Source organism: Branchiostoma lanceolatum, chromosome 13 (assembly GCF_035083965.1).
Source record: "Branchiostoma lanceolatum isolate klBraLanc5 chromosome 13, klBraLanc5.hap2, whole genome shotgun sequence".
In the NCBI taxonomy this organism is placed as follows: Eukaryota; Metazoa; Chordata; class Leptocardii; order Amphioxiformes; family Branchiostomatidae; genus Branchiostoma; species Branchiostoma lanceolatum.
In genome coordinates this window covers 641,814-663,777 of record NC_089734.1, presented here as the reverse complement: position 1 = coordinate 663,777, position 21,964 = coordinate 641,814, and the positions used below count along the sequence as shown (strand labels likewise).

Sequence of the window (21,964 nt, the reverse complement as noted above, 5' to 3'; positions counted from 1 at the left end):
CGTTTGGTACCGGAAACACAACACTTATTCCTAGGCCTTAATACTCATAACACACATGGCAGAAGGAGGTGGGCTTGATAAGGCACGGCAAAACGTCATGAGTTTGTTGAGCAAACTTCCTCCACTGCCGGTGCTGTGTGTGCGTGTGTCGTACGGGGCACACTTTGGCAAATTTGTCTGCGCTACAACGTTTACCACACACTCCCACATGTAATGATCAGAGCATTAATTTGTTAGCAGACTGTGAGCTCATACGGACTTGATACATGTACTGTATACTATGCCCCCCCCCCCCCCCTTTGGGCTTTTGGCACAAACGACCTGTCTTTTCGCGACGCCACCACATGTCTTTCGTTAATGTCGATATCATCATACATAACATCTTAGCAACGGCATCTAATGATACCCCTGGCAGAAGAAGGTGAGGTTGATAACACACGGTAGAACGTCATGAGTTTGTTCAGCAAACTTCCGCCATCCTGCCGTTGTTGCGTGTACGTGTGTGTGGTACGTGGCAGACCTCGGCACATTCTTCTGCGCCGCTCGGACAGGGAAACATGCGGGCTCTGCTGATCATCGCTCTACTTGGCCTGGCCGGGCCGTCTTACGGTAAACTTGACCTTGTACTTGGCAAGGTTCTTAAGATAGAGTTATTCCTTTTCTCATTCCTTCCTCCATTCCTTCCTCCATTCCTTCCTCCATTCCTTCCTCCATTCCTTCCTCCATTCCTTCCAATTCTCTCATTCCCTCACTCCCCAGGTGTAGACGACAGAGGCCCCAGGCGGCACCTGTACGGACTACCGCTACACCACATGTACATTCCCCCTTCATTCTTTCTCTCATTCATTCTCCCATTCCTTCTCTCATTCCCTCACTCATTCCTCACTCCCCAGGTCTAGACGACAGTGGTTGTGTGGCCCTAGGCGGGACCTGTATGGACTACTCCTACACCACCTGTTCATTCCTTCTCTCATTCCTTCTCTCATCCCTTCTCTTATTTATTCCCCTTATTCCTTCTCCCATTCCCTCTCATTCCTTCTCTCATTTCTCCTCTCATCACTTCTCTCATCCCTTCTCCCATTCCCTCTCTCATTCCCTCACTCCCAGGCCTAGACGACAGCGGCTGCTCAGCCCTAGGCGGCAGTTGTACGGACTACCGCTACACCACATGTTCATTCCTTCCCTCATTCCTTCTCTCATTCCTTCTCTCATTCCTTCTCTCATTCCCTCACTCCTAGGTCTAGACGACAGCGGCTGCTCTGCGCTAGGCGGACCTGTTCGGACTACCGCTACACCACATATTCATTTCTTCTCTCATTCCTTCTCTCATTCCTTCTCTCATTCCTTCTCTCATTCCTTCTTTCATTCATTCATTCATTCATTCGTTCTTCCAATCCTTCTCTAATGCCTTCTCTCATTCCCTCACTCCCAGGCCTAGACGACAGCGGTTGCTCTGCCCTAGGCGGCACCTGTACGGACTACCGCTACACCACCTGTTCATTCCCTCACTCATTCTTCCCTCATCCCTTCTCTCATCCCTTCCCTCATTCTCACACTCCCCAGGTCTAGACGACAGCGGCTGCTCTGCGCTAGGCGGCACCTGTACGGACTACCGCTACACCACCTGTAAGGCTGGTTACGTCACCAACAAGTGTTCCGGAGACACCAACAGACGCTGCTGTCTTAACTGTGACGCGACTTGTAAGTTTTCTTACGGTGCTATCGATATCTTAGACTGCTGCTTAGTGGGTTGTAGTGAGTGTGTATGTGCGACGTGTAAGTCACGGGACAAGTCTTCCACCGTTTTCAGGTGTTACCTATACCCTAGACTGGAAAGAGTGTATGTATGAATGTCGCGGCGCGACGTTTAAAGGCACCCGGAGCATTTTATGAGTCTTGAAAATTGAAAATATTTTAGTTGCTGTAATCTTTATGAAATTGACATTTAATACCACTGTTTGCCACCTTTCCGTGCGGATTTCTTATCAAAAGTGCTCAAAAGCGGTATAAAAGTATATAAACCTATACCATAGCCCCGCCAACAGTCACTCTCTCATTGGTCGAACTGCTCATTGTGGTGGACAGTCAGGATCAGTCAAGTAGGGCTTGGATTTTCTATCAGTTCTCACCACTACGACATCGTATCTTTGCTCATCTAATGTCGATATGTAATGGTATAGTGTTATTGGAACTTACTATGTGTAGTAAATTGGAGTTTTTTTAGTCAAGTTTCAAACCTCATAAAATGCTCCGGATGGCTTGCTCACACAGGTCTTTCACCACTTTCTTAAAAGGTTAACGTCAACTCGTATAATATCGCCAGATTGTTTATTTGTTTTATTTTCCTCTACAGGCGTGGCGCTCGAAGAGTGCTCCTATGCGGCATCTGGTGTTTTTGTTTGTTTGTTTTTGTTTATTTGTTTGTTTATTTCCTGTACAGGCGTGGCGCTGGAGGCCAGCTATGCCTCCGGTGACAGCGCATGCGCGGCGTCGGGGGGCACCTGTAAGGTGACGTCCAACTACTGCTCGGGCTCTTACGCCAGCGGGAAGTGTGGGGGGCCGGCCGACAGGAGGTGCTGCGTGCCGGGTATGTAAGGTCCTCTGGACACATTAACACGCGCACAGTGCACGAACGCACACACACACACACACGTACCACATGCACACACGTACCACATACAGACACACTCACACACACACACATGCAGACAGACACACACACATTCACACACACACAGACACATTCACACACTCACTCCGAGACACACACGCACACGCACGCACACACACACACCGTGTCTGCACATAAAGTGACTTCTATCGCACGTGTTGGAAAGTCATCTTGTGGTGTTGTATTCAATGTGCTATAACGTCACATTACAATTCGTAAGGGAAACGATCTTTGCTTTTATTCTATTCTATCTTCGGACTTAATTTCTACGGTCTAGAGTCTTTGTCATAGCTGTTCTTTTAAACCCTTCTCTCTGTATCCCAGCTTCAGGTGGTTTCAGTAATGGCGTGCCGCTGGCGGAGTACAGCCAGTGCGCGGGACTGGACATGGTTCTGAGGGACGGGTGGGGAGCAAGGCCGCCCAAATACACCAACCACATGCACACCCCGGTCAGCCAGGTAAGCATGGCAATAGGAGTTTTGGTTTGTCACCTCCACGATAAATGGAGGTATAGTTTTCGGCGTGTCTGTGTGTGTGTTTGCTTGCGTGTTTCCGGTGTTTGTGGTCAGTCTACCTTAAGAACGGCTGGATTGATTATCAATCGTTCGCAGGCATCAGTGTCTGATGCATGGCGGCTGCAGCCATGCATAGGGCTCGCCAGGCTGGTCTGCTCTCGGCATAGACGAGTACCCTCTAGTCGGTTCTGGTAATCCCCAGCCCTTGGGATTGATTATGGTGATACATTTCGTTTGTAGGTCATTGGGAGGGCGAAGGTCAAGATTAGGTTAAAGTCCCCTGGTGTATGACCTTGCTACTGCAGCAGGTTTCTTATCTTCTGTCCTGAACGTCGTGGTGTTTTGAAAGTGACATAAATCATTCGTGGTTAATGGCGGGAATTCCATGCTTGTGACATGTAAATTACTTAAAGGTGTACATCACATATGCATAGATTATGTAAATGTTCAAGTCATTTGCATAATTTATGATGAGATGTAAAAGTGAAATATTGCAAATGTTTGTAAGAGACCCATGTGTTCATTGAGAACAACTCTTCCCTTCTCGTCTCCAGGTGCTGTTATGACGTCAGCAGACGTTCAGTACTGCTGTAACGTAACATCATTCCCTTCTCGTTCCCAGGTGTTGTTATGACGTCAGCTGTAACGTAACATTAATCCCTTCTCGTTCCCAGGTGTTTATCCACCACACCACCGGCAGCGCCTGCTATGACGTCAGCAGGTGCTCCAGCCTGATCCAGTCCCACCAGAACTACCACATGGACAACAGAGGTGAAGGACGAACCTTCAGTAAACCACACGTACACACGCACACACGTACACACGTACACACGCACACGCACGCACACACATTGACAACAGAGGTGAAGAACGAACCTTCAGTAAACCACACGTACACACGCACACACGCACACACGTACACACGAACACGCACGCACACACATTGACAACAGAGGTGAAGGACGAGCTAAACCACATGTTATATACACACAAACACATGCACTCAAAAGCGCACACACACATACATACAAGCACATACATACACGCACACAAGCGCACACACACACACACACTCATACATACATACATACATACATACATACACATGGACAACAGGCGAGGGACGAACTTTGCAGCAAACAACGCATACGCATAAACACATGCTCGCTCGCTCTGTTTCTCTCTTCCCCCACTCTCTCTCTTTCTTTCTTTCTTTCTCTCCTCTCTCTCTCTCTCTCTCTCTCTCACACACACACACACATACACACACACACACACACACACACACACACACACATACACACACACAACAGAGGTGAAGGACGAAATACTGTTAAACCTGTCTATAGTGACCACTTGAGGGACTTGGTCTCAGCAGACAGGTGGTCACTGCGGACAGGATTCTTAACATTTGGGTCAATGGGAAAATAATTCAAGGGGCCACCTGTAGAAGTTTGCTTGTTTTTTTCTACATGAAATGACCAAAGTTCAGTGTTTTTATAGCGCTTTATTTGATCACAAAACACCGCACGTCCGACATCCCTACCGTGGTAGAAAACCTTCTCCCAAACCAGCTGTTATTAGCTTAGTCCGCCGATAAATATAGCCCGACTGCCTCTCGCTTTAAGAGCCTTGAAGGGACATGTCATGTGAATGAAAGCGCAGCTCTGTACGTTGTACAAGTCATTTTGAAAGTTATTAGCTTTAAACCAGAAGAAATTTAAGTTTAGCGAATTTCCAGCCAGCTACAGCCGTTTTCACCAGAGTCGAGTTAGGAGGTAGGTGTAAAGTGCCTTTCCAAAGGCACAACACTGAGGCCTGCCAGGTTATAAACAAACAATGATAACGGTTGGAATCTGGAACCAGACGTTCGGGGTTCGAGTGCCCTGATATGCACCAATGTTGTTCCCTTTAGAAAGACGTTCCCCACTCCACCCAGGTTTAGGAATGAGTACCTGACGTCGGTTGGGGAGTTAAAAGGCGGTGGAACGAGAGGGATGGGCTCCGCCTTCCAATAAGGTGGCATAGGCACAGTGTATAGCAACCCACTGCCCCTACGGCCTCATGTATAGGGGCAGTGGGTGACTATCTTAACCTTTGTGTTCCTTTTTTTTCTATTCTGCTATTTGGACAGACAGGGACGATGTGGTACTGCACACAAGTTTTTTCATAACTTATTCTAACAATTTCACATTCAGAGAACAACAAACCCATTTCTACACCTGGGTGGAGTGAGGAAAGTCGTATAAGGTGTCTTTTCTAAGGGCACAACGTCGGTGGCTTCAGGGGATTGGAACCCGGGACCGCTTGGTTCTTGGTCGAACACCCTGCCGTTACGCAACATGTCTCCACTCATGTTATTGTTCCAGGATAAGCTCCGCCTTCAAATACCATGCCCTAGACATAGTGGATAACAGCCCACTGCCCCAACGGCCTCAAAAAGGCTTTAGCTTTATGTTCATGGGGTCGTGTGGCGAAACGGCAGGGTTAAAAAGCGAAGTAAAAAAAAGCGAAGTAAAATCCAGTGTTTGTTCCAGGTTGGTCTGATATCGGATACAACTTCCTGATCGGGGAGGACGGTCGTGTGTACGAGGGGCGCGGGTTCGACCGGCAAGGCGGCCACACGCAGGGCTACAACAGCGTCGCCATCGCCGTCAGCTTCGTCGGGGACTACACGAGCAGGCTGCCGAACCAGGCCGCGCTGGACGCCGCTAAGGCCATCATCGACGTACGGGCTTTTCTGTTTCTTTATTTTTTTTATTCTTGAAATATTTCATTTTTATCTTTTTTACTCTTTTAGATTCTTCAATTTTTCGGACTTTCCACATTCTTTTTATTTTTATCTTTTTTATTTGATTTTTTAATCTATTTTTATCTTTTTCTAACTATTTTAACGGGTTTGCTTAGAGCTGATCGCAGCTCAGGCCATCATAGACATACGCGCTTTTTTTCCTTTTTTTTTTTCTTTTTAACGAGTTTGCTCATTCTAGGACACACAGACCACTTCTGGGCACTGAACTAACGCTCACTGAAGCAGCATCCCCTCTGCCTAAGTCAGGAACAGACTACATTTTTATTTTGTAGAAAAGTTCGACTCCATCACATATCTATGACCAGCTCCAAACCCTACCATGACAGTGTTGACATTGATTCTAAAAATCAAAATGGCGGAGGATCAATAAAACTATTTCATTCAGTTTCATCATCTGTCATTATGTGATGAAGTTTATGGATGTTTATGACATGCTCATGGCGTGTATGGTCGGCCGAGGCATGCTATTTGAGGTGCTGATTGATCTAGTATCGATATTGTACCGATTGATTTGTGCCTATTTTTCCCCAGTGCGGCGTGCAGCTGGGTAAAGTGACGTCAGGGTACCGGCTGCAGGGTCATCGTGACGTCGGCAGTACGTCATGCCCGGGAGACACGCTGTACTCCCACATCCGCACCTGGGCGCACTACAGCTGAGAACCAAGCAGATGTGTGGGGCAGGGCGTAACGCCCTAGCCCCCTTAGCAAGCTCTCCGGGTTAGGCTTTTCGGCAATGATGTGATTTTTGTTCTGGTCATGTATCAACTTCAATTATATGGATTGGATCTTTATCTATTATACAACTGGCAGACTTATGAGTCTGAATTTTGTTCATAGGTTGGATCCGTAAAACATACATTATCCAGTTGCTTGAGTAACTGTCTTTTGGGCGTAACTGGTAAGTCTTTTCTGTCCAGTCTGTTGACTTCCTGGGAGCTGGATTGACACATTACGTATTAAATTAAAACACTGACATACAACAAAAACTGCTCTTTAATCGGAAAGATGCTATACAATAAGAAAACTGGTATACAAAAAAAACTGGTATACAATCTAAAAACGTGTTCTTGATCTTGAAATACAATCAGAAAACGGGTATGCAATTACAAAACTGCTATTAGATATACAATCTAAAAACTGAACTGAAATACAGTCAGAAATCTGGTACACATTCTTAAAAGTTGCAAAACTGGTATACTGGTATAAACTTTAAAAGCTTGTATAAAATCAGAAAACTACATTACACTCTGGAATCTGGAATATTTCATGCTATACCATCTAAAAATCTGTATACAATAAGAAAACTCTGGAATGCTACCAGAAAACTAGTTTTCAATCAGAAAGCTAAAATCTAAAAATTGGTATTCAATAAGAAAACTACTATACAACCTGAAAGCTGGTATACAATCAGAAAACTGATATACAATCAGAGACTGCGACACAACAAAAATTGGCATACAATCTTAAAACTGATAAACAATTAGATACTTTGTATACAATCGGAAAACTGTTTACAGTCAAAATTGATATACAATAGAGGAAAAATAGTATTCAAACAATAAGGTATCCTGTCACACAACTGGCATATGATTTAAAACAAAATAATACACTTAGATAAGACTGGTACTGTACATGTATATCTGTCTAGTCCATTCACCTCTAGGTCGCTGTGGAGGCACAACTGAATGCAATTAAAGATATACAATTGGAAAGCTGATAATCAACAAGAGAACTGGTATACAATCAGAAACTGGTATACGTTCTAAAAACTGGAATACAATTAGAAAACAGGTATACATTCAGAAACTGGTATACAATCAGAAAACTGGTTTTCGATCATAGAAAAATGTACAAGAATGTAAAACTGGTATACCATCAGAAAACTGGCAGACAATAAGAAAATGTAAACAATCAAAAAAGTGCTATACAATCAGAAAACAGCTGATAGTTTCAAGCCACTGAAGACTACAAAGAAACCAGCAAAAGGAATTTTGGCAAATTTCTCATTCTCAAATTCTTCATTTCAAACAAACTAGCATTAAGTCCCCTTTTAAGTTTAGGCGGTGATGAAAGGTATCCACCCGAACCCAACATGGCGGAAACTCTGTCATTAGTGTCTTGAGTTAAACAGTAACTTGGAGTGCAGTGTGACCGACAGCAGGTGTCATGCAGACTGACTCCCCCTACTTTTTTGGACGGTCTTTCTATTCTGCAGACCTTTCTGATTACTGCCGTTCCGTTGAGCGAAGTGATTGAGACCAACCCCGTAAAAACTCCCCGGTGTGCGCTAATGGGCCTCGGCGGGCGGGCAACACTCCCAGCACCGTAAAGATACCGGGGAGCTCCCGATGGTTACTAGGCAATGTCGTGACAAAACCGCGGTTAATTTCCTCGTCAACTAACTGGTAAGACTAGAAAGGCCGTCATTTGCCCCTGAGCAAATACAGCATGTTTCGCCCATACTCCTCCTCATGCAAGTAGTAGGCTGTCCCAAAATAACACCTGGGCAAATCGAAATATTAACTACATGTAGAAATGCAACATTTGCGACAGCAACATACTTCGCCAATCTCCCTCCCCATGCATAAATTGACTGTTCCAAAATCACCCGTACAAATAATTCTCTCTACTAGTTCTGCGAGACGCCAAGAGCCTTCCGCATACAAAGGCTTGCATGTTTTCCTGCAACATGACCTCAGATAAACTGAAACGAACACACCTTCTTTGGCTAGCAGCAAATGGAACGCGCGGAACCATAGATAGAACGTGAAACAGGGGTAGCACTTTTGGCCGTTTTTTTTGCCTGAAAATAAGCCCAAAAGTTCCAAAAATGAGGCATTTTGAAGTGATGTACACCAGAAATGTGGTTGGAGTCAGGTCATTTGCTTGTAGTACCAGGACACAGGAGCCCAAAATGTAATTTTTGCCTAAAAATGCCCCAAAAAAACTCAATAGAAAATAAAATTTAGGCCTGTTTCAAAAAAATGAAAAAATCGCCTGAGGGTATTTGCCATCTTTACCTTCATGCCAAATTTCAGGTTGATTGGTTGATTGGTTGAAAAATACCTATGGGCTCAACATAAATATACTAGGAAAAACGTGATGATTCGGCCCGTTGCTATAATTCCAGGTTTCACGTTTTACTAGTTAGTTCTACTGCGGCTGGTCGGAGTGCCGTTGTACAGCGGTGGTGAGATTCCGCCTGTCGCCTATGAACGTCCTGGAGAAATCAACAGAATTTTCAGCAATGAGATGTGGAAAGGCGTGAAAATAAGAGTTAAGTTAAGTGAAAATAACACGAATAATATAACGATGGTCTAACGTGCTTAGGCTAATCTCTATTGAAAACTGTGCCTTTACTAGGTGAAAGTTTGTCAGGAAATGGTGGGGTTACAATCCTAACCAGGAACAGCCTGGCACATGAAAGCAATAGCAATATGATGATGGTCTAACGTGCTAAGTCTTATGGATACTTTAGCTGTGACATGTGTACCAGATGAAAGAGTCAAAGGAAAAGGGAAGGTCATAATAAGTACCTGGAACAGCCTGGCATATGAAGCGAATCGACCAGTCGCATGGCACGTCGTTCCACTTGTCTTTCCGGGAAGGCCATCCGGAGTAAAGAACGCAATCTTCCTTGCCCCCCGAATCGCTCGGTTCTCCCGGAGCCCAGGAGTTGTACGTCCCAAGTGCAGAACCATCCACCCACTCGAAGCTTCCCTCTTCGCGCTGATCGTGCAGGCCGAACCAGAAGTGAGTGTTGTCGCGTACGGACCTGTACAAGGAGATCAGGAAGGCGTTGGTCTCGGCGTCTCGGGGCATGGCGAGGGTGCCGCCGTCTTCCCCACAGGTTGCGGCCGCATCGCTGAAGTTCATCTTGGTGTTGAAGGCCTTGTAGCAGATTCCTCGCCACGTTGTGTAACCAATGAAACAAGATGCTGAAAGAAATGTCAACAACAGACGTAAGGATAGACATTGGTGATATTGAAATGTTCAAGAATTCCATCAATGAAAAATGATTCATTTAATTCATAAGATCATATCTCCCCATTAGGTGGCGTGGATTTATTGGATACCAGCATAAATGATAATTACTATGAGACAGTAGAGCATTGAATTAATAAAACATGACGCCATGCCTATGGACACATTTAAATACATTATCAACGAGGGGAATGATAACATAATTGATGACGAAAATATGATCATCAATGCCACAATACATGTACTAATGCAAACCATCCTGCCAGCACAGGAATCATCGATGAGGTAAATAATGTTATGAAATGGAATAATGATAGTGCCACAAATTTTCCTGTTTTCATACTAATGATGTTCCTCAATGTAGATCAGCGTGACGTAAAGGAACTTCACACAATATTCTTACATGCCGGCGGAGTGACGACTACCGAGCCTCTTCGGCTAATCTGTCAAAACTGTGCCAACAAACACAAATGGATTTGGTGCGCCAGTTTGCAGACACCTACCTATTTGCCACCAAGAGCCGTATTTTATGTGCATTTAACAACTGAAACCCAAAATTATATTCCATGAATAGTACACCGTGATAAGAAGTGAAATCAGAATTGCGTAATGTCTTACTCATCTCGTGAAGACGCTGCCCCAATGCGGCGGTTCGGTTTCGCTCCTTGTCCAGGTCGCGCTTCAAGGCGTCAACAGTAGTGGACAGTTGGCGCATGTCGTCTTGGTCACGCTTCAAGGCGTCAACAGTGGTGGACAGTTGGCGCATGTCGTCTTGATCACGCTTCAAGGCGTCAACAGCGGTGGACAGCTGGCGCATGTCGTCTTGATCACGCTTCAAGGCGTCAACAGTGGTGGACAGTTGGCGCATGTCGTCTTGGTCACGCTTCAAGGCGTCGAGAGCGGTGGACAGTTTGCGCATGTCGTCTTGGTCACGCTTTAAGGCGTCAAAAGCGGTAGACAGGTCGTCTTGGTCGCGCTTCAAGGCGTCAAAAGCGGTGGACATGCCGCCTTGGTCGCGCTTCAAGGCGTCAAAAGCGGTGGACAGTTGGCCCATGTCGTCCTGGTCGCGCTTCAAGGCGTCGAAAGCGGTAGAAATGTCGTATTGGTCGCGCTTCAAGACGTCTACAGTGGTGGACAGTTGGGATATCTCCTAAACAGAAACGTCAGAATACCAAACTTAAGAACAAATTGAGGGAAACAGCTGCCTGTACGTCATTAATCAAAACACAAAAGAATAAATGTCAGAAAAATAGCTTGATAACAGACTTTTTTGTACAGGAATGTTTACCTCTTTCAATATGAACGTCAGAGGTGCGAGTCCCACAGCGGCCAGACTTATCAGCACCGCAATCACGGCGGCCATGCAGCTGCGGTGGGAGCGGATGAAGCTACAGAGAGCACGGCGGCCGCTTGCGCCACCCGGATCCGTGTAGTCTGTTAGGAAACAAGATCTTTTAAAACAAGAAATGATCTTTTTAAAGCTGGCCATGCAATTGTTTAACAATGGTGAAGATGAAATGGTAGCAGAAGCTAGTTTGTTAGTGAGTGCAAGTTTACAGCCTGCTCGGTGGCCGCACTGGCCAAGTATTGTTGTACGTCCATGTGCAACTTCAGAGTTTAGCACCATGGCGATCGAGTCCAAGTGCAGTTTTAAATATATTTTTGCTTAGTTGTATGTACCGCGAAATTTGATACAGAACATAGTGTGTTTTAAAGTGAGTTTTAATCTGTGGTACTTTGATTATTCTAGTTCTTTTAACAACTTAAAGGACAGTATAGTAACTGGAAACGTATGTGCACTTTAATCTAAAAGCATTGAAATAGTATGTAAAGGTAGTTAATAGTAAGTAGCAGCTGTCATGCTGCAGGGGGGGGGGGCAATGTCACTGGAATAGTATAGGAGAATCCTGTCAGCACAACAAATTCCCAGCAGAATTAAGAAATGTCCCATAAAAGATCATGATCTCTCTTGAAACGTAAAACTGACAGATGAAAAGTTTTGAATATCATATGATTACGTACTTTTGACATTTAAGCCTGTTTAGAGAAATGTAATTATGTAAGATGGCGTCGATGAATTGCTTTAGATTTTAATTTGTCTGTTTGTTGCTGTAGAATTGGTATCCAACCGTCGACAAGGATCTAAGACAGCCTTTTCCTTAACAAGATAGCTCAATTTTGTACGACACCTACATGACAATCGCAGGAACCTCAGTCTGAGATCCTAAAAAATTTAGAAAGTTTTACCTGCTCTGGAGACGTACAAAGCGTTGGGTATACTCGCAGCGGCGTCCGCAATTGACTGCCAATCAGTCTGCGGCTGCTGCATGGGTGTGGTACCTGGAGGAAAATTGCAAAATTACAATGGCGACGACGGCATGCATCCAGGAATACAAACGGTGTTATGAAACCAAAATACAATATTTGTTGTCACAAAATAAATGTTCGTTAATGATGCTTGTATTTCTTCTTAACATACGCAAACGCGTTTGCGCTAAAATTGACATCCTTCTCATGTTATTGCCATCACTTACATCGCACCATCAAAAAATCATTCTTAAGACTCGAGTTTTTAGTCTCAATGTAAACTAATTATGACTGATGACAGTAAACATAGCGACAAGTTCGGGGTTCGTGGAAAACATCCTACTTTTAAGGATTAAACAGCGCTTAATCCTTGTGGTTAACTAAACTTGCATAATATAAACATATTTCTAAAAGTACGTATTTTCTTGAGCGGCGATGCTGGGTTCCAAATTGTCATAAATTCAGCCAAGTACACCACCTCTTCACGGCTTGTGTGTCGGGTTTAATTTAACGTACAGAGGTTTGACCACAGAGGACTAGCGTAACGCCTGATGTCCACATATACGGGGATTTACTTCACAATCCGAAATGCCGAATGCACCTTCAAATTACACCATGCCCCAAGCGCTAGCGGGGTTTGCACTCGATCCATATGGCGACGCAGCGGAATCACTTACCACTTGCGCCCCCAACGGGGATATAAAAAACATCGTCATAAGAAATGCGTCTTTCAAGCTTCATGTCCGGCCCGATGCTACTTGGAAAAGGTAAAAAGAAATCCTTTTTTTTTACATCAACAAGGCGCTAGCTAATTTTGACTCTTATATTCATCATTACATAGATTTTTGAAAAACAAGCCCCTGACATGTCCAGTAATAGAGAGAAGATATTTACCTGTGTCACCAGTCTGGGACTGCTGTTGCCCTCCCGGCATGGTTCGACTTGTCAGGTTTCTGGACAGCGAGAAATACACGCCCTACACCAGGCGGGGTCCGAAACACAATGTACAATATAGCCTTGCGTTAAGAAATTAAAAAACAAAGATGAAAGAAAATCACATTGTGTGGGTGGCAAAATATCGCATGTTTTCCAGGCGAGACAAATCATGTAAACACGTAATCGTTTTCTTTGTTTCTTACATATTGATAGAGAGGCAGGCTCGAAAACAACCTTTAAAGACTTTCTACTTTTTGATCATCTTTAAACTTTATTGCATTAATCTATACATGCACCTATAGGAGAAAAACAATTTTTCATTCCTTTTTTTTTCTTCGTCTGATATTTTCAGTGTTCGTCACGCAACAGGTGGCCATGTTTTGCGTTAATACATACATTTGTAGATTTTCGACAATATCATGATTTTTTCAAACTATCTTTAATATCTCTAAGGCAGAGGCTCTGCACAATGTGTCTCTGCACTCAAGTTAGTAACTTATATAAACAGTGCCACAAGCTAAGAACAACATAAACGTAAGAAACGTATCAAAGATAGCAACAAAAGTAATACATAACATATAACATATAACATGGTGCGCCTATACCGCCCCCCCCCCCCCCAGTCATTGCGTGACTTCTATATCTGCTTGTCGGACGTGTGCATCAGTCAAACAGAGCTAGCGCTTTGTGTCTCCAATTTAACTTTGTGTTAAAGATTACAGAGTGGAGTGGAGTGTTTGAGACTTCTGTATATGTTTGACTCTAGTTTTCATTTAGGATCTGCACTCAATGATGAGCTAATTGGCAAACCCAACATTAGTGTTGCAGTATTGTTACAAGTCGTCGGGTGGCGTCATTTACAAGAGCCAGCTTTACACATGTCAGAGGGTCAGGCTTGTCAAGAAGGTTATGAAGATATTGTTAAACTCCTGTGGGTATAGTCGTAGAAGCAAATTCGATTCACGCATATCTGCGGGTTATCTATCAGGGTTTACTATGGAAATTTAGGAATAGATATGTTACATCATTAAGTGTAAGATGTGATTTTGTTGTTGTTGTTGTTGAACCTCCTAACATCAACATGTTCGTGGTACATAGTTCGTGATTTAGGACTAGAATATTTTGCATCTTTTCTAAATCAGTTCAGCATAACCAGTTTATTTTTCATGATCACCACAAAACAATTCTAAATGGGGGTGAAGCCAGCAGAGTTTCACTATAACGTTACGAACTCACAACATACTCAGCCAACACAACACACTAGCAGTGGGACTTGTGGTTCCTTTTATTATATACAATGAGGGGATAAAACATGTGAATACAATATGATATTCAGCAAATTACAAAGGAATTCCCTACATATGAACAAAACATGGGGACAGGGATACATGAAAATGACAATAAAAAGTACAAATTGAACATAAAACAAGCAGCATTTCAACTATCACACCGATAACATTATTTCAGTCTACTTTTTCTCTAATCAAAGGAGTTCTTCCCACTTCCGGATGGTAAAATAACCACAAAATCAACATCCACACATTTCATCAATATGTTTCTGAATCATCCCTATGTAACAGCATATAACACAACCATAAATTATTAAACATCAGCAAATACATAAACACAATGCATGCCGGGCAGAATATTACTGTATGTATATGGAGCAGTATTTATATTGTGGTTAAATAATTCATTACATAGTCATTTAAGACACATAGATACAATAACCTGCCCTGGCCAAGGAAAATTATGGAAGAAATGAAGGAAGGTTGGATAAGGGAAGCCTAAAGTTTACGTGACCGATCCACTTCTGTATTAACGTTATAGCTTTGGCGAAATTACCGTAACCTGCAACGTTAGAAATCTTATGTTAAAAACCTTAATACTTGATACAGACGACCAAAAATAATACTACCCTGAAAAATCCTCCTACAATTGAGCTTCAAACATCAATGAACTTCACCATTCTTGACTCTATTCCAAACATCAACCATTAACCCATTACTTACAGTTCGTTAACCCATTATTTAACGTTCGTTAACCCATTACTTAATGTTATCCTAATTCTTGCCATGGGCTTCCAACTTCAATAACTCAGCAGGGGTAGGTTGAATAGACTTCAAAGTGGAAGAAAATATCTAGTTTTTATTCATCTGACAATTTTCTATAACGTTGGAAGAACTCATGTAACATGGGGGAGGGGGGGGGCACAGTGTGACCTCTATGATGAGGGAAAAGGTTAGATGGACTTGCGTTGTAATAAAACCTAACAGTACATAACATAGATTGGCATTTGAAGGCCACTGATTATTAATTATCATCTACTGCTGATGGCAGGAAGGAGGGGTCTGATATTTACAGAGGGGGGATCTCTATGTACAGAGGGGGAGGGGGGCGACCTTTAGAAGGACAACTGGTGTTGTTCTATGGTGTTGTTCTATGACCTCAACGTACATGAGGAGAGGGGCAACCTCTATGTACACAGGGGGAGGGGGGCGACCTCTAGGAGGATAGCTGGATGTGTTCCAGGGGGATGGTAATGGGGGGGATGACCTGAAAGCACACATCGGGAGGGGGGTGACCTCTATGTACAGAGGGGGTGACCTCTAGGAGGCCAGCTGGGGGTGTTCCAGGGTGATGGGAGGGATGGTGACGGGGGGGATGACCGTGCCGCAGTCGACGTACTCGTAGTCCGTCAGCGTGAGGTTCTCTGAGTGGGACAGGTACGACGTGCTGCAGGTGATCCTGTGGACAATCAATCAATCTGTCAATTAATCAACCAATCAATCAATATGGCAATTAATTAATCAATCAATCAATCAATTAATCAGTCGATCATCTAATCATTAACATTACAGTGCCGGTAATTATGGGAACACAAGACAGCCAATCAAGTTAACTCATGCTTACCCTGTGCCTACCCCGAGTCTAACCCATGCCTACCGGACCCTGTGACTAACCCATGCCTAACCCATCCCTACCCCATGCTAACCCGTGACTAACTTGTGCCTAACCCATGACTAACCCATGACTAACCTGTGTCTAACCTGTGTCTAACCCGTGCCTAACCATGCTAACCCATTGCTAACCCATTGCTTACCCATTGCTAACCCATGCATAACCTGTGCCTAACCTACGACTATCCCATGACTAACCCATGCCTAACCCATGACTATCCCATGACTAACCCATGCCTAACCCATGAAGACATAACCAGACTTACTGCAGCTGCAGGATGAGGTGGTGGACCCAGTCTATAGGGTTGGAGCAGAGTTCCCTGTGAACACAACAAACCAGGCTTACATGTAGTCACAGCAATGGATGGAGCATTCATTTGTTTTTGGCGACAAAGCAGGAGGTTACATTCCAACCCTTTGGGGCAAAGTCTACAGCAGGAAGTCTAGTATGAACAACATCAATTTACAGTGCCATAGACATACTTGTATAACATTAACACATCACCCACAACAACAACCGTCGCCATGGCAATGTCTGTTTTTCCATTGCCAATCTTGTTTCATTTGTTTGTTCAGACCCCTGTAGTGCCCAGTGGCATATAGGACAGCAAGTTTCCTTGTTGCTTTACTAGCATGGTATATTTTTACAGGGAGGGATTGCTAGCCCTTCCACTTTAACATCTTTGATGTCTAACCTTCATCAACGTATATAGAAAAGAAACATACATAATCATAACATAAGACATTTTAAGGTCCCCTTTTGAGGGGTGTAATACATGCATTGTCATGGTAAAAATACATGAAAGCAGCTACAAGTCAGCTGTAGGTACTTACGCCACGTATCCCAGGTCCTTCGAGTCATCAAACGTCGTGTTCACAGAAACCTTCACCTGTAAAAACACAACACCAGTCAGAAATGTTCAGCACCGGGGGAAACTTCACTCAAAAGAACTCTAAACTTGAATAGTAAGAAGTGAAACTAGCTTCTGAAAAATATAGTAACATGATAAAAGTACATTCTACAAGTTGTGTAAAAGGGATTTTGCAGTAACTAAGCTGTATGACCATGGCAACAGTATCAAAATTAACACTTAGGAAAAATGATGCTGGATAGGCCAATGTGGAGTGAAGTATAGAGGGCCGATAGATATATAGATAGATATATAGACTTATGGATGGATGGATGGATGGATGGATGGATGGATAGATGGATAGATGGATAGACTTACTTACAGTACTAGAATAGCTTGATACCAGTGCTAGAACAGCACCATAAGTCCATAACAGTACAAGAACAGCACCATAACAGCACAGTAACAGGACGTGACCCCCACCTGCTTGTGTGCGCGGATGGGGACCTGGTCGGTGGCGGTGGTCAGAGATTTGCCGACGACCGTCTCGTGGTACAGGACCTGGAGACTCATGCTGCCCATCGTCACCGGGAAGAAGTTCCAGTTCGTCACGTTTACTTCACTCTGGGGGAAACAGCATCATAATAGCACCATATCAGTACAACAATAGCATCATATCAGTACCACAATAGGACAGCAACAGCACAGAAAGACAGCAGATGCTGTCTGAAATGTCAGACAGTTTACAAAATCTTGTAATCCAGTTGCTTGAGTAACTGTTACCTTGCCTATCTTATTACCTGGATCTCTTAGCCTTCATAGACGTACTCAGCTCCATATAAATCCAGACAGTCCATATTTTTGTTACAGTATGATAGCACCGAAACAGAACCATTTAAGCACCATAACAACCACCATAACTAGTCACTGACAAAGAACAGCGGATGCTGTCTGCAACGTCTGACCGTTTCCAAATTTTATGAAGTTGCTTGAGTAACTGTTACATGGATCTCTTACCTTCATTAACCAACTCACCTCCATATAAATCCAGACAGTCCCGAGTTTTGTTGACGATAACAGAACTATAACAGCATCCAAACAGCACAATTTGAGCACCACGATGGTAGAAAAACTACCATAACTACACTTGTACTCACCTCTATATAAATCCAGACTGTCCCCTGAGTTTTGTTGACGTGGACGTCGATGCTTTTGATGTGGTTATTCGACACCTGAACTTCCCGCGGCATCAGGAAAAATATCAGCAGACCGCAGGCGAGTAACGTCGTAAACACCGCGATAGACACGTAAAGTTTCCTGTAAACAACAAACAAACAATATCAACAGGTGATTAACGTTGTAAACACCGTAATAAACACGTAAAGTTTTCTGAAAACAACAAACAAAATATCAGCCACAAAATTTCATTACAGACCAGCACAGGGGGGCCAAACCCACACCACTTCCATCTTTGTCAGGATCTACCTTCCAAAAACAAAATCAAGAGCATAGCATGCTCAGGACCAAAGATACAAAAACAGGAAGTCCTGCTGCAGTACCAAGGTCAGTCACCAGGAGGCCCAAAATCGACATGCACCGTCAGGCTCACAACACCTACCCATGTAATTTTTTTTCCCAACTTACAGCATAAAGTTTCTAATTTTGCAGCCTTTTACCACTTACAGTATAGCCGAAAACGTTTTTGGAAACGGACAAAAATGAATGCATGCGCGAATGTCATCCACATCTAATCAAATCAACAAGGTCTAATAAAAGACTCCACTCACGTTCTTCTGGGCTTGAGTCTGTTGTCTGAGTAGGGGATCAGCGCCACCAGCTTGTCTTCCTGCCCTGGGGGGGGGGGACAACAAGATTGACAGCTGTCAATCAAAGTGCATCACAGCCTGGATACTAGTATTACCAGCAACTGTTGATGATCTACCTGAAGTCGACCTTGATACTACAGAGTCTCCTAGTAGTACCTACCTCAACAAAAAACAATTATTTCCTAAACTTGGTCTAAATGTATCAACTTGTGTAATGTTTTTGGTACAATATAGGATTGAGGTTAGATGAGACTTCTTCATTTTAGTCTGATCACGATCAAAATACAAAGTACACAAAAGCTTTGGTGATAAGACCTACATTCTGTTGTTATATGAAAATTACCATCACAAATAAATGAATAAACACATCATAGACATCTGCATTGCAAATACATATACATAGTGCATAATCCTGTACCTAAATAGTAACATGGGCTAATCACACAAACTAATCAGATCACACCAACAAAGTAGTACTTAAAATCAATATTTTAATCATCCCAGCAAACAAACATACTGGTGAAGCTTGGGGAAAGGGTACTTAGAATATTGCCAAAGCTTGTTATGCTGTCAATGTCATAACTCCGTTGTATAAATGTCTTGTCTTTGTCAGCAGGGCTAGCCCTTTGTAATAACTTGGTAATAGCAACAGGCTAGTTGGGCAGTCCTGGCTGTATTACTATTAGCCTGGGTGCCATCCTATTTCTACCGGGGCTCCTACACTCGCTAGTCGCTACCCTAAAAAAAATGATGGCACCGAGGCTTGGCTGTATGTCCAAAACAGCCAAACCAATAAATTTTACAAATAAAGCTTGGACTGGAACTTAACCTGACAAGACTGATTAGATCAGGACATATAATTAACCCATATAATCAAACCTGTGGCATGTTAATCCTATCCATAAATAATGTCCTTTATCTCACTCACACCAATAATTAACACTTCAAAAGCTCTAATCCGTTCTGATCCACATGTAAATACAGAGGTGTGAAGATTGGGTGATTGTGGAGCTACAAAAGTGTGAATAAGTCAATTCACGATTGTGTTAGCAAATCCATATTCAACACAGGACTGTCCCTTGGTCCTCTTCACTCATGACCTCAATGAGAAGTGACCTGCAGGCCAATTTGAGCTTTTCATGAATAAAGAATTAGGTTCAAACAAAGACAGCGAAATAAAGAAAGAATGAAAGAAAGACCTTTATTGTACGTTTATGCTCTGATGAGCTAAGTACAGGTCATGGTGACAAGCAGAAGTATAGTTATAGTGATAACAAAACGGGATAGCTAACTAACGTTACATCTAAAGACTTTAATACGGACATGTAAAGGTTCAATTTCTTCTCGCTTTTTAAGACAGTGGTAGATGTATGACTATGAGCACACAGGTTTGATAAAACCTCCTTGGATAAAATATGTCTTGTCTAGTTTCATAAAACCGTTGCAAAACATAACTGCATTTACGGTATCCTGTCTGGCCATCATAGATTATATTATGCCCCAGACACTGGGACAGAAACTAGTGTTTGTGAACATGTCATTGTTCGCACGTAACTGGGTCAACCCGACTAGATGCACATTTCACCACACGTGTGGTTACGTCTGGAACATCTACAGTCAAACCCAGACTGCTGAAGTTGAAATACGAAAATCTGCTCTCACTATGATAACTAATAACAATAACAACACCGACAGCTGAAACGTAAATATCATAAATTAATTTGGTCTGGAAATCTACTCCGACATGACCATGACGCAATCTTAGTGGGGAGGGGGGCGGTGACATTTTAGTATAAATTCCTTACAAATTATAACATTTATCAGGCTTGACAGTCTGGCTACATACTGCAGGATAACACCAGAAATTATAATAGTTTATAACTTTACTAGTTACTTGTTTACAAAATAAATAGCGACATGCAGTCAGACCTGTACCAGTCAAGTAGCCACCTCTAACGTTACAACTTACATAACACAAGGACTAACCGGCAAAATATTTTATGTCACCACTTTTTGGTGGTCCTTTGGATTATTTTCTCCATAATTTGACATCTCCCAAACATTAAGAATCCTGTCTACAGTGTCCACCTGTCCACATAGACCATATTTGGGTGGTCTTCTTGGGCAGTTTTGACAGTATTTCCCTGTAAAGTTAACGTTACATCCCGTCTTGTATGGTCACAAGCAAAACCGGGGCCCGGCCGGGCAGCTTGTGGGAACGAAAATTATGACATAAAAGACTAAAAAAACGTTGAAGAAATAGTCATAAGCCTAGTAGGTGTATATTTTGTGATATCCACTGCTATTTTTCGTTCAGCAAACAGCCCGAGTTTAGGAAATCCCACCCCAGCATAGCTGCATGCGTGGGGAGGGGGGCGCCAGGTGCTACCCCAAGCCTTACCTTTGGGGATCTTCCCCGAGCCGTTACACGTGGGACACCTGACGTGCCTGGAGCCGATCAGGTCCTCGAACCAGGAGTCTGAGGCGGCGGCGGCCATGGCCTCCCCGCCGGCGGGCTCGCCGTGCTCCCCGGACAGGCCGTTCACGCTCATCGCTCCGTAACTCGGCTTGCGCAGCCCGCGGAAATCCACACTGCCTTTCCGAGTCATCGTTACGTGCGCCTGGAGTCGGCGGGTAATGTGATACCGGTCACGGTGTAATGTGATACTAGTACCGGTCAGACTGTAATGTGAGACCTGGTCAGACTGTAACCTGATCCCTGCACACAAGACGGACTGTAAGCTGACCCACAGGAGCCGGCTTATAATTTGTGGACTTTGTTTTTGTGTGTTTACATTTGGTGATTGACATTTAAATAAAGTTTCCTTTTGTTGTTGTCTATTTGTCACCTGGAGTTGAACATTTCATTACTTTTTGTGAGCTTTTGAATCAAGTTGAACGTTTGAATATTTTCGTGTATTTGCGTGACAAAAACTGAAAAAGCTTTTTATTTTCTTGTTTATTTAGTAACATTTTTTTGCGTCACGTTGATTAAATCAAAGACCCTATATAATGTCCTTGATTAGATTAATGCGAGGTTTGTGTTTAAATAGTCGATGCTGTATTTACCATGGTCAATACTGGCCGACGGAGACCATATGA

The 21,964-nt window shown here is 43.4% G+C and overlaps 3 protein-coding genes across 3 annotated transcripts; 1 reads left to right on the top strand and 2 right to left on the bottom strand.

Moving 5' to 3' along the window:
* The first annotated feature begins 501 nt into the window (after positions 1 to 501).
* LOC136447187 (peptidoglycan-recognition protein SC2-like) lies at positions 502 to 6,900 on the top strand. Its single transcript, XM_066445890.1, has 7 exons — positions 502 to 609; positions 1,564 to 1,701; positions 2,441 to 2,587; positions 2,996 to 3,129; positions 3,861 to 3,957; positions 5,724 to 5,914; positions 6,530 to 6,900. Exons 1-7 carry the CDS (start codon positions 558 to 560, stop codon positions 6,653 to 6,655), a joined length of 885 nt encoding a protein of 294 aa, XP_066301987.1. The 5' UTR covers positions 502 to 557; the 3' UTR covers positions 6,656 to 6,900.
* Positions 6,901 to 9,151: 2,251 nt separating this feature from the next.
* On the bottom strand, positions 9,152 to 13,223 carry LOC136447027 (CD209 antigen-like). The gene is made up of 6 exons (XM_066445696.1): positions 13,184 to 13,223; positions 12,230 to 12,322; positions 11,271 to 11,416; positions 10,601 to 11,132; positions 9,567 to 9,936; positions 9,152 to 9,218 (listed from the first exon to the last, which is right to left on the bottom strand). Exons 1-6 carry the CDS (start codon positions 13,221 to 13,223, stop codon positions 9,152 to 9,154), a joined length of 1,248 nt encoding a protein of 415 aa, XP_066301793.1.
* A 2,517-nt stretch (positions 13,224 to 15,740) lies between these two features.
* On the bottom strand, positions 15,741 to 21,546 carry LOC136447081 (transmembrane protein 106B-like). The gene is made up of 7 exons (XM_066445755.1): positions 21,264 to 21,546; positions 18,824 to 18,887; positions 18,194 to 18,353; positions 17,520 to 17,660; positions 17,020 to 17,075; positions 16,452 to 16,505; positions 15,741 to 15,973 (listed from the first exon to the last, which is right to left on the bottom strand). Exons 1-7 carry the CDS (start codon positions 21,469 to 21,471, stop codon positions 15,835 to 15,837), a joined length of 822 nt encoding a protein of 273 aa, XP_066301852.1. The 5' UTR covers positions 21,472 to 21,546; the 3' UTR covers positions 15,741 to 15,834.
* Positions 21,547 to 21,964: the final 418 nt, after the last annotated feature.